The sequence below is a fragment of the Bradysia coprophila genome, unplaced genomic scaffold (genome assembly GCF_014529535.1).
Source record: "Bradysia coprophila strain Holo2 unplaced genomic scaffold, BU_Bcop_v1 contig_138, whole genome shotgun sequence".
NCBI lineage: Eukaryota > Metazoa > Arthropoda > Insecta > Diptera > Sciaridae > Bradysia > Bradysia coprophila.
In genome coordinates, this window is record NW_023503409.1 from 131,048 (window position 1) to 147,542 (window position 16,495).

General features: G+C 32.2%; 1 protein-coding gene and 1 long non-coding RNA gene across 3 annotated transcripts in view; one reads left to right on the forward strand and one right to left on the reverse strand.

Annotated features, from left to right (window-relative positions):
• The window catches only part of LOC119074156 (zinc finger SWIM domain-containing protein 5-like), a 33,942-nt gene extending 18,591 nt beyond the window's left edge, over positions 1–15,351 (reverse strand). The window contains exons 1-3 of one of the 2 annotated variants that reach the window (XM_037180158.1): positions 15,166–15,351; positions 12,072–12,729; positions 11,621–11,718 (exon numbers count right to left, since the gene is read on the reverse strand). In XM_037180158.1, the coding sequence (XP_037036053.1) occupies positions 11,621–11,718; positions 12,072–12,340 (367 nt within the window). In that variant the 5' untranslated portion in view covers positions 12,341–12,729; positions 15,166–15,351. The remainder of the gene's footprint in view (positions 1–11,620; positions 11,719–12,071; positions 12,730–15,165) is intronic. The other variant, XM_037180159.1, reaches the window with a different exon arrangement.
• Positions 15,352–15,776: 425 nt separating this feature from the next.
• LOC119073226 lies at positions 15,777–16,495 on the forward strand. The gene is made up of 2 exons (XR_005087013.1): positions 15,777–15,985; positions 16,184–16,495. It is a non-coding gene; the product is annotated as an uncharacterized LOC119073226 (long non-coding RNA).

The window sequence follows — 16,495 nt, forward strand, 5'->3', positions numbered from 1 at the left end:
TTTATTCTATAACAAAATTTAATAAAAAAACCACATCGTAGACATGCTCAAGCAACAAAACGCAATATACATACAGTGTTTTGCCACTAATTTACTTATATTAAATACCACAACCGAGAGAGTATCGACTTGTAGAGTTGAAAATCATAAATAATTTTTTCTAGCATGTGAACGTGATGATTAAATTCTATTTTATATGTTAATTTGTAAAACAGCTGCTAGTTCAGTAATTCATTTGGTTAGATCAAAAAAAAAAACGAACTGCATTTTGCATCCCCGCAAGGACCTTTCAAATTATAATAAAATATCCTTAGGAGGTCTACCCAGCAGACTTTGTGTGCGTTTGAAAAAATTTTGATTTAAAAATAAATAAATAAAAAATCGGGGGATCTGTTCAAGACCATGATATGGCATGGGAATAATTTTTTTTTTCACAAATTTTAATGTTGTAATATAATGGTATTTTCTTCAGTACAAATAACCGATGTACCTTATATGCATAGCGTATAACAACTTTGAAAATTTACTGAGGCATTTTTCGTTGTTCAATAATTGCATGAATTTTAAGTACTCAATTTACTTTTGTGGTTTGATCGATAGAAAAATATATAACTTTTTTTTATGGAATTTCCGCCAATCATACTGTTGAACATAAAATTTTTTTTATCTTCGTTCGTTTAGTTTAACATCCAACAAAATCTTGAAAATAATGTCGGGCTAATAAATATTGATTTTGTTGTGTAAACTCTTTTTTCTCAAATTTTTTTTATTTAAATAAAATCTAGATAATAAAAACAAAATACAGGGTAAACCTAAGCCATAAAGCCATCCACACTTAAATGGAAATTTGTGAATTTGTCAACATGTAAATGATGATAAATTTGAAAAAGTAGAAACATTTTCTAATAAACAAATAAATGGCGGTAGATACGTGCTTGTTGAGTTTCACAGTCTATGGTAGCGTTCAATAGAGTTAGGTGTTTAGAAAGGGCAATATACACATCAAATGAAATTGTGGATATGTGACGAACCATGTTTTCAAAAGCTATTTAAGTTTCATAAAATGGACCTTGTAACACGTTTAGTTTTTAAGGAATTCGAAAAGAAGGAATAACTGAAATTTGGCACAATTCAAAGTAGCACCCTTATATATTAGATAAAAAATTATACTGACGGGAATAGAACGACAGCGTAAAGAAACTCAAAGTAACTGATGGCCTAATTTTTCATTTTTTTATATTAATATTCAAATGTCAGAAAAACAAGTTTTTTAAAACAGGAACCGGATCATATCCCTAATGTAAAATCGAGTAATATCGAGTGGCTTAGTGACATCAATAACAGGCTAAAATTGTATGTGTTATGCACACATATGCCACTAAATATGCAGATTTCAGCCGCTATTTGCAGTAACAATTCATTGTTCTTAATCGAGTACATCTAAACTTTGTTCATGTGAAACAAAAGTGTTTTATTGTTATTATATAACCCAACTTTCTGCAAGGATAATCGCCGAAGGGAAAACCTAATGTTGTTGTATGTTTTCGAAATTATTTTTTCCTTCAATATTCCGTCAATGGTAAATGAAAAGAAAAAGAAAACAAATGCCCACCCTGTATATGTACATAAAACCATAAAAGTAATATACTTGAAAAATCATTTCAAATTCCAATTTTAGATTCGAACTAAATATCTACACCATTTATTTGATGCAGGAATCACATATGTTGGAAATTGTTTGGCCATTATTTCATTTATACAACTACCCCCAGCAGTGTGTTAAGTTTTCCACGACTAAAATGAACAAAAATATACGGCGTACGGTACATAGATGGTATTATGGAGCTCCATACTGCAAAATGCTAATACTGTAAGAGCAGACTTCAACGATCCACAAGTACTTTAAAAATATATATGTGTACAACCGACGTTTTATTACAACTTGTATGCATGCGTATGGCATAATATATTTGCATATTTAAATCCATCTAGCTCACATATATATATAGTATCTCTTTATGCTCATCTTTTTTGATATGCTTTGTACAGGCAAGATATCGAAATAAATTAGAATTTTATTACAAAGTCTATCCACTCTACAACCATTTCTGTTATATATGATTATATGTGAAAATTGTAAAGGGGTTACGAATATATCCCTTATTTTCTACGATTCAAACTCGGCATTCGAATTAAAATTTTCATGTGTGCAAAGGAAGTTGGAACATTAGTCTACCCCATGTGTCGAGGGTTTATTTACAACAATAATTAATTTCAACAATGCCATGAATAATGCAATGTTTTCCCAGGAATTTTAGCAGTATGTGACTATTATTCAGGTAGTTGGGAATGATTACCTAATACATTTTGTACATGACAGCCACAAATATTTTTACTTGACGTTAAATGTTTTCGAGTATAGTACATATGGTGGGACCATCGAGTTTCAAACTCTGAAGCTACAGTGTACCACATTTCGGGATTAGACTGGACATTTGCGACACGTCGTGGAAAGCAAACGCGAGAATAATTAATTGAACGGGAAATGCAGAACAGAGCAAAGTAATTTGTATTTGCCGTCCAAAAAATGTGACTCAACACTAAAATACTTGTCAGCGTAACGAAACGATCGATGGAATACCGTTAAATTAATTAAAAACAAAACCGACCATCCTCTCGCACTTCATTTTTCTGTAATTTATTTATATATGACGACAAAATGGATTGTGGTCTATTATGTCTGATGTGCCAAGCGAGTTGAACGAGAAACACGACCAAGTCCATTCAATTTACTGATGACGGCTGCTCAATTATTACAGCTTGATGATGATAACAAAAAAAAAACTAATTTTAATAATTTTTTTAACCGTTTCAAAAGGACCAGTATTCAATGCTAATTTTGTTCTGAACCAGTTTCTTTATCTTGCCGCGGCCGTTGCGATTTTATACAAATTTATTATACTTATTATAACAGAAACATGTGTTCGTAATATTCGATTCAATAAATTTTTGTTTTACTGAATGTTTTGTAGCTTGCAACTGAAACCATTTTTGGATTACAGTTTTTAGTGTTGTTGGAAATAAATTAAAAATAAATTAAAGGTTTCATTATCCCGTATCGTTATAATTATTGGTAAGAGTTTTTCCTGTCGGTCGTTATGTTCAGTGATATGTATGGTATATCTACCTGCATTCGACAGACAATTAATGATATTTTAAAGGAACCACAAAATTGTGCAACACCAACATCTTGAGGTAGATATAATAGTCGATGTGTTTTAATTATATGAGCTAGATTCCCGTCATGGTTTTTATGCACTAATGAATTTAGCTTTCCTGAATTCCCTAGCAAAGTTCTTTATTAGGCTCTAGATGTGTAATTGTGACACGTGGCCGCAGGCCGTGTGTCATAATACATCGTGAGCCTAATAAAGTACTTTACGTGTTACGTCATGTTTCATTTTCATTTACATCGCCTAATCACGTAAAGCATTGTACTTACGAGGTTCCAAGTTGTTATTTGACAAGTGGGGAATACAGCCCTTCCCTTTGGGTCGGGCTGTAACACCCCACTTATCAAATACACAACTTGGAACCTCGGAAGTAATATACTATTGCATCGAGTTGCATACAATTAGTTGGTTGAGGTTTGAATCTGTTATTTCATTAAAATGTTGATTTTTCTTCTTCTTTTTAGTTTCATTTGTTTGCTTGATTTTTTACAAAAAGTTTACCTTCCCATAACAAAACTCTCGACACTGTCGTTCCTGACGAGTCCCCCAGTGTTCTGTTTCCACATAAAATTCACGGGAATTTTATGGAAGTGAACTAGTTAGTTTTGAGATTAGCTGGACGAAACGGTGTCTCTAGGTACTTTAGGGATAACGCGACTTAGACAATTTGATTTTGATCGGTTTAACGTAATTTTGACTTAACGACGACAGAGATTTGGCCTTTTTGCGTTTTTTTCTGATTTGTCGAAATACGCCAGACGAATGGCTCGCGATTAGTATAATAGCTTCGCGCTGTGGGATAGTGCAAATTTTGCATATTATGATGCTGAATGCCAAATTTTTTTTTTTCGATAGACTCGAGACTAGATTTTTACCAGCAGTAAATTGATGAATCAACGGTCGAGAAATACTGTGACGGCAATGAACAACGTATAGATGGAATGTGTCGTGCAGAGCCTATAGTTGAGAATTTTATTTACTGAAAATTACCGAAATTTACCAAAACGATAAAGATTTTCGGTAAATCTCAGCAAAGGGCCAATTTCCGCTATTTTCAGTAATTTCAGTAAATAAAATTCCAATAATAGGCAATAATCTCATGTCTGTAGCTTCTATATTTCTGTAATCTCGGTACTTTTTCTTTTCCTAGCTTCGAAGTAAAACAATTTTCCAGTAAAACGAAGTCGAAATGTTAACCACGTTAATGCAAAATAAATTAATTCAAATGAAACAACTCAACAACAAAGTGAAGCTCGCCATCAAGTCGGTATGGTTGACTATTAATTTTTTATAAAATCAAAATCGATTAAATCAAACCCTTGAAAACAGATTTTTCACAATTAAAGTTTTTTGTGGTTGTTGTTGTTGCTGTTGTTCCAAGTAGGATATTACGAAGATGATAATTTATATTTTCTATTCTCTTTTATGTTGGCGCCCCTTTATTGTTTGAAATATAAGGCATTAACGTAACATTTCAGCTTGAAAAATATACGAAACGAAACAACATAAAAAATTGAATCGTTCAAACATTAAAATTTTTTTTCTTTTTTTTTTCTTTCGTTTCCAGTCAACAATGTATATATTCGGTAATCTAACAAAATAAAATTCATTTCGTATGGAAAACTGGTATGTCTTTATGCATACAACACACAGTCTGTTTTCTGTTTATTATGCCTATGTTATTATTTCCAGGAGAGCCGTTGTATTTTATTCCCTTCTAGCTCACATGCATTTTTCATATGTGTTACGCTACACACAATATATGTGGTTCAATATGTGAGAAAAAAAATATATTCTACCTGAAACGTTCTCGATTTATAATATCAACCAGCATCTGTATCGAAAACCAAACACTTGTAATTTACCATATTTTTTTCTGCTGCAAGTGTAACCATAAGGCGAGACATTGTACGAATGTATTGTCAGGTAAGGTAATAGTGGATATGTAGTGGTAATGATTTGGTTCAAAGGTTATTTTTTTGAAGATCATTAACGATAATGTTTTTTGTTATACTTTTTGTGTTGTCTATTCTATACTACCATTCGGCTTTGGTATTTCAATCAATAAAATAATTAAAAAAGTAAATGCATCTCAAGATGAATGGAACGAAAAGTGCTGAGATAGATGGCTGAAGCCATTTTTCTTTAAAAAATAAAGAAAGAAATGTTCGTCGATGACTTCAATATTCCGTTAAACATCTGTCCCTTACATACATCAACAAAAAAATACTGAGGTAAACAATGGATGTAGTTTATGTACGGCTCTTTCAATGGAAAAGAAAATGTGAACGCATCTGACTGCTTGAAATGATGCAAACGGCAGGACACAAACTTATCTTTGAATTTTCAATCAGCATTTCTCAATTCATTTAGTGTAGATGAATGACTGCAGAATAGATAAAGAAATAAATGTTTAAATTGTGGCAGCACATTCGAAGATTGTTGTGTCAAATTTTGATACAATGCTGGACATTATATTCCGGCACAACAGTACGAACTTTGTTTAAAATAATAATGTGAACTTCAGTGACAAAAAACAAACGACGAGTTATGAATGAATATGAAGCATTGTGCCGACCAGTGTTTTGTCTCAAGTATTTATGGATGCAAATGTTAGAACAAATCGATTTATAATTCTGGAGATAAGAAATCGATTGATTTCAGTCAACGGATGAATAAACCATTAGAAGATAAACTTAGAAAAATATTTAAAAACACACCCTGAACTGATCGATGAATGTTCCCGTTGAAAACAAATTCGTCACTCTCTTCTAATGAAGTCGATCTCCTCCAACATAACACAAATTAATCTCTCTCTAAAACATGAGCCGCATAAGTACGAACTTTAAGTGTAGCCATAATATAACTTGATATACAAACAATCCGTTCAACCATTGGTTCTACGCACTGTCCCGATCGTATAAAATATTCATCATAAATACACAAATTTTAAAATGGAAATATTAATCAAGGTATTCGTATTTCAAGCAAATAAAATATTGAATGAAAATTAACAGCTGCCTTGATATTATATTATACACCACTGTGCAACGATACATTCGTCGTTAATTTCAAATTATAATTACAATCATCATTTAATACCATTCGAAATGGCATGAAATAATTATGCTTAACAACATTTTTCCTGATGTTAAATTGGTGTTGTGTGTATGAATGCACATAAAATTAAATATTCGAAATGAAATGTTAGATATTATACACAATGTAGATCAGTGTTGTTCGCCCAGTATTATTATTAATCGCCTAGCCATGAATTTTGTTTTTTAATTAAGAGTTAGTTTAACTATCAACTTAAAGGTATTTATCGGTATCGATACACTAATATAGATATGGGTTTATCAAAGAACCATTGGCTCTCGGTTTGCTCACGCTTTTTTTTTCTGTACGGGAAAAAAAGTTTGTTGTGTAAAGTTGTTCGATATAATCATGGTGCTTAATCGTACAACAAGAAGTATTTTATGTAGTTGAAACGTAATAGGAATTGGTACGGTACATTACATTTTTGTTACATTTGCACAATATTGAAAATTAACAACTCTCTACACACAACCTACCGCAGAAACGTTTTATTATTTCATTGTTTTTGAGACGTTAATAAATTCGATTTCATTTCGCTCATAATTTCGATCAGAAAAGTCAGACGTCTAAGAAATGGGCTTAGCATTTTTATTCTATAAGATTGTTTTACGCTACATCGGTGGCATGGCTTGTTTTTTGTTTGTTTTTAATTTCCGACTGTAATCTTAAATCATAAGAATTTTCTTATGTCAGATTTTCCATTTTCCGGCTTATGAGAATTTTTGGTCTCTATCAACTGTCGTATCTATCAGAATATTTAGTTTACTTCTACATCTCACATGCAATTTTCGTTAGAAATATTTTTGGCTTTCCCATCAATATTATTTCTATTCTACTTCTTATCACAAGTTGATAAGCAGGAAATTATTAAACGAAAATCAATATCGGCAAACGTGTCGACAAAGCTGTTTCATTTAATCGTAACCAAACACTAAAATACAAAAATTATATATTGTGTACTTAAAATGTGACTTGTGTACAGTGAGTGAAACTGAGTCAGTATTTCCATGTTACAGCAAATTTGTTTCCTAATAAATTTGCTTTTAAAAGCGATTTTCATCGAAATGAACATTCTATAACAAAAATCGATTCGTTCGCTGTTTTCTCTATATAATATTATGTGCGACCAAAATGAAGAAGCCAACAAAAATAACAAATTTGCATATTTCTTGTCAAGGGGAAATGGTTACAATTTACAATAACACATTTCGTTATGCTCAGGGGAACCGAATATGTTGTTTTTATTTTTTAAAACGACCCCTTGCAATTTCAAAATTTAACTGCATACAGCACACACCGTAAATGTATAAGCCAAGTATACACCAGAAAAGAAGAAAAAAACGGCATGATAACAGAGCATGTGCAAGAAAATGATATTTATCAAGCTGAAATTGCTATGATCTTTTTATATTACACTTTGATAACTAATTTACGATTTGGAACATGCATTCATGGCATATATATAACATTTCCCGTACTTTTTTCCGATCGTAAAGTTTGAATCTTAAATTTCCTACATCGAAGAGCATCACTGCTTACTCTATTCATCGATTTTTCATTAATTTCTTGGGCTATAATCGTATAAATCAACACGATAAATGCGGATTTCATTTAATGTAAAAGGGGGTTCAGTTGTGTTTTATGTTTGTTTGTCTTGAATATCTTCGTTTATTCACGCTTAACAGCAGTATTTTCCTCTATATGCCTACTAATGGTTCAAAGTTTTGTGCTCATTGCACATCACTCGTGTTGTAATGTTTATGAATTCACGAAATTATTGTCGCATATTGTAACGTTATGGTTAATTTACTGTCAGTAAAAGCTGCGAAAATCAGCATGACATGTGCATTAACCCAACCTCGGCTCATGAGATATAAAATGGAAGCTGAATGTGTTAATCAGATTCATATAAGCCATAAGCGGAGTAAATGAGATTTTAGTAAAGGTCACTGTTAGTATAATTGTTTGTACACAGGGTGTCAATATACCGTTGAGTTACATTTGTTTTTGTTTTTTTGTTGCGATACACATTTTGCAGTTCATTGAAAATATCCGTCAAATTTACAGCACAACATTTGTTTGAATAAAATTAGAATAAGAAGAAGAACCATTACCATCACATTGTCCCAAACTCTAATTTCAAATGGTGCTTTAATCATGACCTGATTGCAATCCGCAGCATTTTACCATTCATTATAATCAAATCACGAAAATGAATTTGTAGTGCATTATATATCTAAAGGACAAATGATGGAAATGGTGCCTATTGTATGAAATTGGTAGATCGAGGTGGAAGGCTAGATAAGTAATCACATATTGTCCCATAGAATTGTAAGGCATTTTCTTCAAAAAAGAGAAGATAATATTCCTCAGCGATGAAGTAGTGTTGTAGGTACTAACAGTTTTATGATTGACGAAACATTACTAATGCTCCAGCGAAATGAATGGTCCTCCTACACAACCATGTTTGTTAACATTAAATTAAACGAATAAAGACGTTGCTGGTAAACGTTTTCTTATTATGAAACTTATTAATATCGTGAAATAATATCTCTTTTCCGTCGATACAATGGTGTACATCTGAAAGATAAATGTATGATGATAATAATCATTAGGAAGACTACATTGAAAAGGTATCTCAGCTCTTGTTATTACATTAACTGTCAGTAGACATTTTTGATTATAAGGGGTGCTGATATTATGTATAGAATTACACCAAGTTCCAATGCACGTAGGTACAATCAACTTGCACCTTTACTGAATTACCTAAAATAACTTTCGTTTTATTATAACACAAGAACTCTTTTTATTATTTCCTGCAGCCTACGATTACATACGAAATTTAAAATACAATGGTTCATGTTACCGACGCAGCTATTCTAAATGTCGATAATAAAAAAACAGAAGAGAAGAAGACACCGGGATATGAGTCGATTGGCAAATTTGATTTTAATATTGAATTCTGAAAGCGTATAAGTGGACCGGTTTCAATCAACGTTGGGTATACAATTATAGTGGTTTTCATGACTAGGTGAAATAAAGAATAAAACGAAAATTTATTTCAGAAATTCTAAGTAAGCAAAGTGGAAACAAGGAAGTTGTAAATATCTCAATTCTTGCGAAGACAGTACTAATGTCGTCGTCAAATAAATATAAATTTCTCCTACTTTATTCTCACACAAGTATTAGCTTTCAGAATGGCATGTATGGATGGTAAATATGCAAATCAGTCAAATAATATTCCCTTACATTTTCCCTTTCTAAATCCAATCACGTAGAAATTTCCAAATTATTTAAATTCTCAATGTGTATTACAGAGCATGTTCATACATTAGAAATTAGAATTTAATGTACACATTGACGGAGTACACATATATCCAGCTCAAAGGTATATTCTGTTCCGAAAGGTACAATATTCCGAAACGAATAACAAGACCAAATGTTTGTAAAACCGATTTTCTAAAAAAAAAAACTTTCAATCCTTTGCCTATGGGCCAGTTTCGTTAACGTATTAAGTTAATATTTTACGAAAGTTCTTGCGTACACACACTACACATAAGTAGTACAGTACGTAGGTGCTTTTAACGTCGTGATTGTACAAAACTGATGTTTATCATCCCAAAGTAAGCACATTGTGTACTATTATACCCATGTGCATATAACCGCACCCTTGCTTTTCGTTGCTCTCTCCTATACACACAGTCCATGTCATGTACCGTAGTTGAACTATATAGATATACGAAGATGATGGGGGTTCAAATTGAATTAGTTCTGAAATGTAAAATCGATACACGGGTCTCCATTTACATTTGAAGGCAAAAAAAATCTTTTGGCATACGTTGTTTCGGAGAGAACGTATTCTACGGCATACAAGGAAGTTAAATGTTTAATGTGTACTGGAACTGTAACTACAGTGACTACTTACGTTGGTGAACATAACTTTCGTGATAGTTGAAACTAAGAAAATTTCATGTCTTGCAGGAGTGCTAAAAGTGAAGATTTACAACGAATGTATAAGTTCTGTCGGGCTGCCAGGACTTTGAACCTTTTGTAGATATAATCGTTCTCTGGTGTATATTTTCTTTTTATGTTTATGATTATACGGTTCGGTTGTTACATTCCTGCAGGTATCAAATTAGATAACTAAATCACTACCACCTTATTTCGATTCAATTTTATGACATTTCATCCCTTAAAATCATGCAACGAATATATCGTGTGATTAACTATTAAAGTTGGTTTCTACCGAAGCATTATATACGAAAAAGATTAATTGCAATGTATATGTATATACTGCTGCTGCTACTGCTAGTAGTATATATCATAATACATGTGATTATAACGTAAGGCACAAAAGGGAATGAGGAAACTTTTGCCCCATATATTTCCGATAAAGTGTTTATTCTTTCAAACACAACAGACGTTTTCAATTTTATAATCCCATACGACGACGACGACGAAGGGTTAGGAATAATTTGATCAACAAAAATGGGGGCTGAAAATCTGCTCTTATTCATTTCATTTGAATCAAAACCACTGAGTTTGGATCTTTTTAATAAGATTAGACGCTATAGGTTAAACCCTTCGTTGGCATGCAGATAAACAGTTTATTTCCACAAGTAAAACACGATCTCAAGAGATTCTTCTTTTTCGGTACTAGGTCTCAGCTATTGTTGTGTGGAATGTAGGTGAATCTGTTCAGTTTTGAACTGGATATATGTAGATGGTCAATTGGTTCAATTATCGGAAAATGGTAGATAGCTGACAGCACTGACGTAGTAAATTTTTCCACTAAATTTAAGGTTAAATTCTTCAAAAAATGATTGCATCGTCATTATCGTCAATATGTAATGAGTGTATGGTGCTACTTATGTGAATCGTTGTTGTTTAAAACATGACTCCTCCTGAACAAGGTAGTGTTCATTAAAGTGTTTCTACGAAGGACAATTCAATGAATTGGGAAATAAGAAAAATAATCAAGAAGTACGAAATGGAAATGAGAAATCTGCTAATTTAAATATCCGCGTAACAATGACTGGGTAATCTCCGTTGCGGTATTACATCTTAATGATGGAAATAGCAGAAAATTACATGGTTTTCATTGAAGCTCAACATAACCACGGTAACAACGAGCGCTGTAAATCACTTGCATATTAAACTATTTACAAGAGAACATTACATAGAATCATAGAATTGAAATATGCAGGAAAATTTAATGAATTTTTCATGTCAATGAAATGAATATTAAATGCGATCAAAGTTTCATAAATAATTTAAGTTTTACTCACCAACTTGAAGAACATTGTCCACGCAACCATTCTCGAGAAGTTTCACACCCTTGCAAAAGCTGAGATTCTGTTGTTCTCCCGAATTCATGGTGGAAACTCTATTTAATTACGACAAAAAAAAAATCGAATCAAACAGCGAAAAACATTATTAAATTTATTATCAGCGCATACAAATTAAAATTAATGAAACATTAAATTCACTGTTTTTTTAGAGGCGAAATATGTTTATTGTGATGCGGCCTTGCCGTTTGAGAAACTAAATTATATTGTGAAAAAATCATAAATTTTAATAAACGCTTGGAATATTTTAACTGCTTTAATTTATAGGCTTTGCAAATGTGCGGTTTTGCGAGGTATATATATAAAAACAAAACAAAATTTAATTTTTCTTTGTATACTGCACTGTCTTGTGTTCATAAGAATTCATTTGAAGTTTAAAATTATTATTTACCTCGACAATGAGCTGTACATGCATATATCACGCTCATTTCTCGGAAACGACCAAAATATGATGCGACGTTGCACTGGTTCCGGAATCCGTTCATATTGCTCTTCGATACGTTGAAAAGGCTCGCTTTCGGCGACAATCCGGGCAGTTATATCCAGTAAACTATCTGGAGAGCGAACCGCACCGACACGTTGCCGCAAATTGTTACGGGTCAAATATGGACACACCGGCCCGACCTGACCCACTTGAAATAAACCGTGACAACACGACATTGTAGTTGTCAACGGACTTCCAATCTATCGATATTTTATATACACGTGCCACTTAATTGTAACACTATGTTTTATTGCTTAATAATCATATATCCATTGTTCATTGCAATATACACAGTATTCGGCGTTAAAAATTATCGCTCAATAATTATGCACTTTTTGTTCGGCGAATTGATTATTATTTTTTGTTTAAGAAAAAAATAATATTTACGTTCAGTTCATTGTTGTTACACGGAATTGAAACACAAAACTATTTAAGCGATTGCACTTTTTGAATTAGAAAAATGTTTTGATTGCATTTTGAGACTCTCTTATACGTCATTATTTTGATGTTTTCTTTTATTTTAAAATGAAAAGTTTGTTTTGTTTGCTTTTTGTAAAATTAGTACCTTCAATTAAACAGAGAAAAACAATTAATGAATGAAAATGGAGAAGCCTTCATCGAATGTTGATATATCCCTCTCCATTTTGTCCATACTTCAATACTTCATACACAACACACTCACATACGGAGAGAGAATGAGAGAGATATAATGCATGTTTGTTTATATGAGACGAGATTCAAACTTCTTTATTATTATTGACAAGTTTATCCAATTAACCCTTGTCTGGACCCATTCACTTGCTGAAGAAATGCAAACTTTTTCTCTGAGATATTTAAATTTTTGTCTGTATGGAACCTAATCCGATTCAAGCTAAAATCAACACATATGACACCCCCACATCCCACAATTACAGTCACCAACTTTTTAAACAAAATGTGATTCTAAACTTTACAACTCTGCAATGTTTATACAAATTTTGTACAAAGTTGTTTCTTGGAGTATAATGTAAAAGTTTTCGCCGCTTTCGAATGCACTTCTAATCCGAGCCATTGTTTTCATCACAGGAATTGCTACTTCTCTTTCGTATGCTGAATAGGAAAGTGCCAGCTTATATAAGATCTATTTAGTTCAACGATAAATTTAAGGCGAACAAACACAAAATTTTGTTCTTTTCAAATTCTTCTATTGTTGCGTTTCTCATACATTTTTTGTGTGGAAAAGACGTTACTAATTTGGTGTGTCTGTACAGTATTTTATGTGACAATTGAAATAGGACTTCTGTTGCTCAGGCTTTATTCTAACATTTTTTTGGGGTATTTCAATAATAAAAAGAAGATAATCAGAATGACACGAGAATAAATTGAATGAGAATATGAACATTATTTTTAGTCTCGTCTTTGCAAAATAAAAGATGACCAACGAAAATTATCAATATCCTACGAACTTCAGGAGATGTATCCTCTGGCGCTCTATTGAAAGTTTACTCTCTCGTGGGTCAGAAACCCAATGATTTTTATAAATGTGAAATCTATGTCACATGCCACCTATAACAGTTCCTGTCTGAATAATTTTAAATTTGCGTACGTCTGTACTGCCCATTATAATTTAAATTTTACAATGTGAAACAACTTCTCATTTTCGTTCCTTTCTATAAAAACATTTGGTTTAAATTGAGGTCACTGAAAAGAAGGGAAAGAAAACGACTATTAACGAGAAATAGGACAACGTCTTACTTCATCGTAAAAACGTATTAAAATATCTGAACGAAAAAAAAAAACGACGAAAATGTGGTTAACAAACAGTTCATGGTGCTTTTATAATACGTTACGAATTTGAATACGTAAAAAGGTAGATAGATCATCAATCAAATTCTTCCCTTTTACTGTTCAGCTGTATTGGTGTCAATGATATTTCAATAAAAATTTCTCTGATTGACCAGATATAGTTTAATGGGTAAGAAATACCTACCCGAACCCCAACTGTTAGCATAACTATAAGAATTCAATATTTTCTTACTTATATGAACAATTAACTATTCAAATCGCACCCACACATAAGACCACAGTCCGTATGATAGACGTCTGATAAGCTTGATGGTTGGTTGGATTAATATTTCAAAAATTATTAAGTATAGTAAATTGTTAAACGCTTTCGGACTATAGTGCCACTAATCGGCTATTACATTTAATTTTTCAGTTAGAGAGAAAATGGTCGTCATTATTTGTAATTTAGTTTAATTTAAGGACAGCAGGTCAATAAGACATTAAAAATGCATCTAAGAAAATCAATGTAATATAGTCGTTCATTGTATGCTTATTCTTGATGATATATACATTCACAAGCAATATAAATTATTGAGTTATTAGTCACACAAATATTGAAATTTTTCGGTTAGATGTAACAAAACATACAGTTCGTTTGTTTATAGCTTTTGAGCATTATATTCGAAAACAAAACTGACAACCTGAACAAATATTCCAAATGAACACAAAAAAAAACTTTAACCAAACACACACGAAATGTAAGTTTTTTTACGAATAAATTATGTATAAACATAAGAAAAAGTGTAATCGTTGACTGGACCATTTCAAAAAAGAAGAACCTAATTATATTCACGAAAATTGTGACTCATATTGTGAAGCATTTTCATTCCAAACATTTATAGCCATAGTCCCCCATATGATTATTACATATTTGCATGAGATCCACCCAACAAATGATATTAAAATGTTGGAAAAAAAAAACTGGTGAACATATTCCCGAGAATCCATTTTTTGATTTTCATAGTAATAAACCAACAGCACGGGCAATAAATAAACCAAAAAAAAACCTGCTGCTGAACACTGCCATTGTTTCGTTTTTTATAATCAAAATGAAAATAATATATCACACGCACACATTCAACCAAAATTCCGTATACAGACACTCTGGTGGTAATCTATTCATAATAAATAATGGGCTATTAAGTGCTGAAAAGCCATATGAAATGTAATTTTCTACCTAATAACCACTTAACGAACACACATACGACATTAATAATTACTTTTTGTCCACTTATTACACTTTATTTAAATTTGTCATTAATTAATTTATGATCAATTTATTTAATCTGTTAAATCAAACACGAATGCAGTTCTGCCCGACTGAACTATCTCGGATGACGGTCGGCCGTCAACTGACTTTGGCTGATGATTTTATGAAAAGAAAAGCACGGTAAATGTACACACAATATGTATAATAAACCTTCTGTGTAGGGGAACGTTGGTTCAGTGTTAGTTGAAAATGGAATTTGAATAAAGCGAAAATTGTTCAAAGGGAGTGAAGACTGGTGGTAAATAAATTCTAATCTCACTTTTCCGAAGGATACGGGTTAGGTAGTACACTTTGCTGATGCACATGAATAAGGAAAACGTTTTCATTAGTCCAGTTTATGAACAGATTTTGAGTTTTTGTTTTACAGTTACAGTATGGAACTGAGATTTTTTTTTTTTTAAATAACTGCCACTAGTTTGGGCTAAAATGATCAACATCCGTCTGAAAACAAATCAAAATAAATACAAGAAAGAAAATTTCGAAACAAGTACCCATCTACCCAGTTGTCCTCTATCCCACAAGCCCATTATCATTATTTACCTCTACTACATAGAAAATTTTGAAAAAGCTAAACCAAACACTTTACGAACTGAATTGAATATTTGAACGCAGTGTCTGTGTACAATACATATACGAAAATTGGAAATTTAATGGGTCCTGGAAGGTTCCGACTCAGCTGAACGTTTGCCATTCATCGATGCGATTTTCCTCGACGTTCTGTCGCAAGGTAAAGGTTTTCCACGAAAAATGCGTCAACGCGTAGTGCATTCGAAACGATTGCGTCATAATAGGTTCATTGATTCAATATCACAATAAATATTTACATTATGAGTTCTACCAATACACTTGCACGTTTTTATAGAAATTATTAACTCATACATCGATTTTTCATTGAACATGCGCTCTGCCAACTCCGGACGAACAGCATTCATATTCAAATGAAGGAGAAAGGAATTCAAACATAAAAATGAACACATCGAATTTGTATTTCCGCAGACACACACAACCAAAGAATTTAATCATATGGCATGGCAGCCATGGCAGTGCATGTGTTACACAATTTCCAACGTAAAATTTATGTTTGATTCTACCCATACAAGCATCGTTTTTATTACACAGGGGCGTCATAAAGTAAATGGAATTAAATAGCAAAATCGATATATAAGGTACCTAGCGATGCTTATGCGCTTAAATTAAATTTAAAGGTTTTTTTCTGAATAAAAACACGTTTTAATGA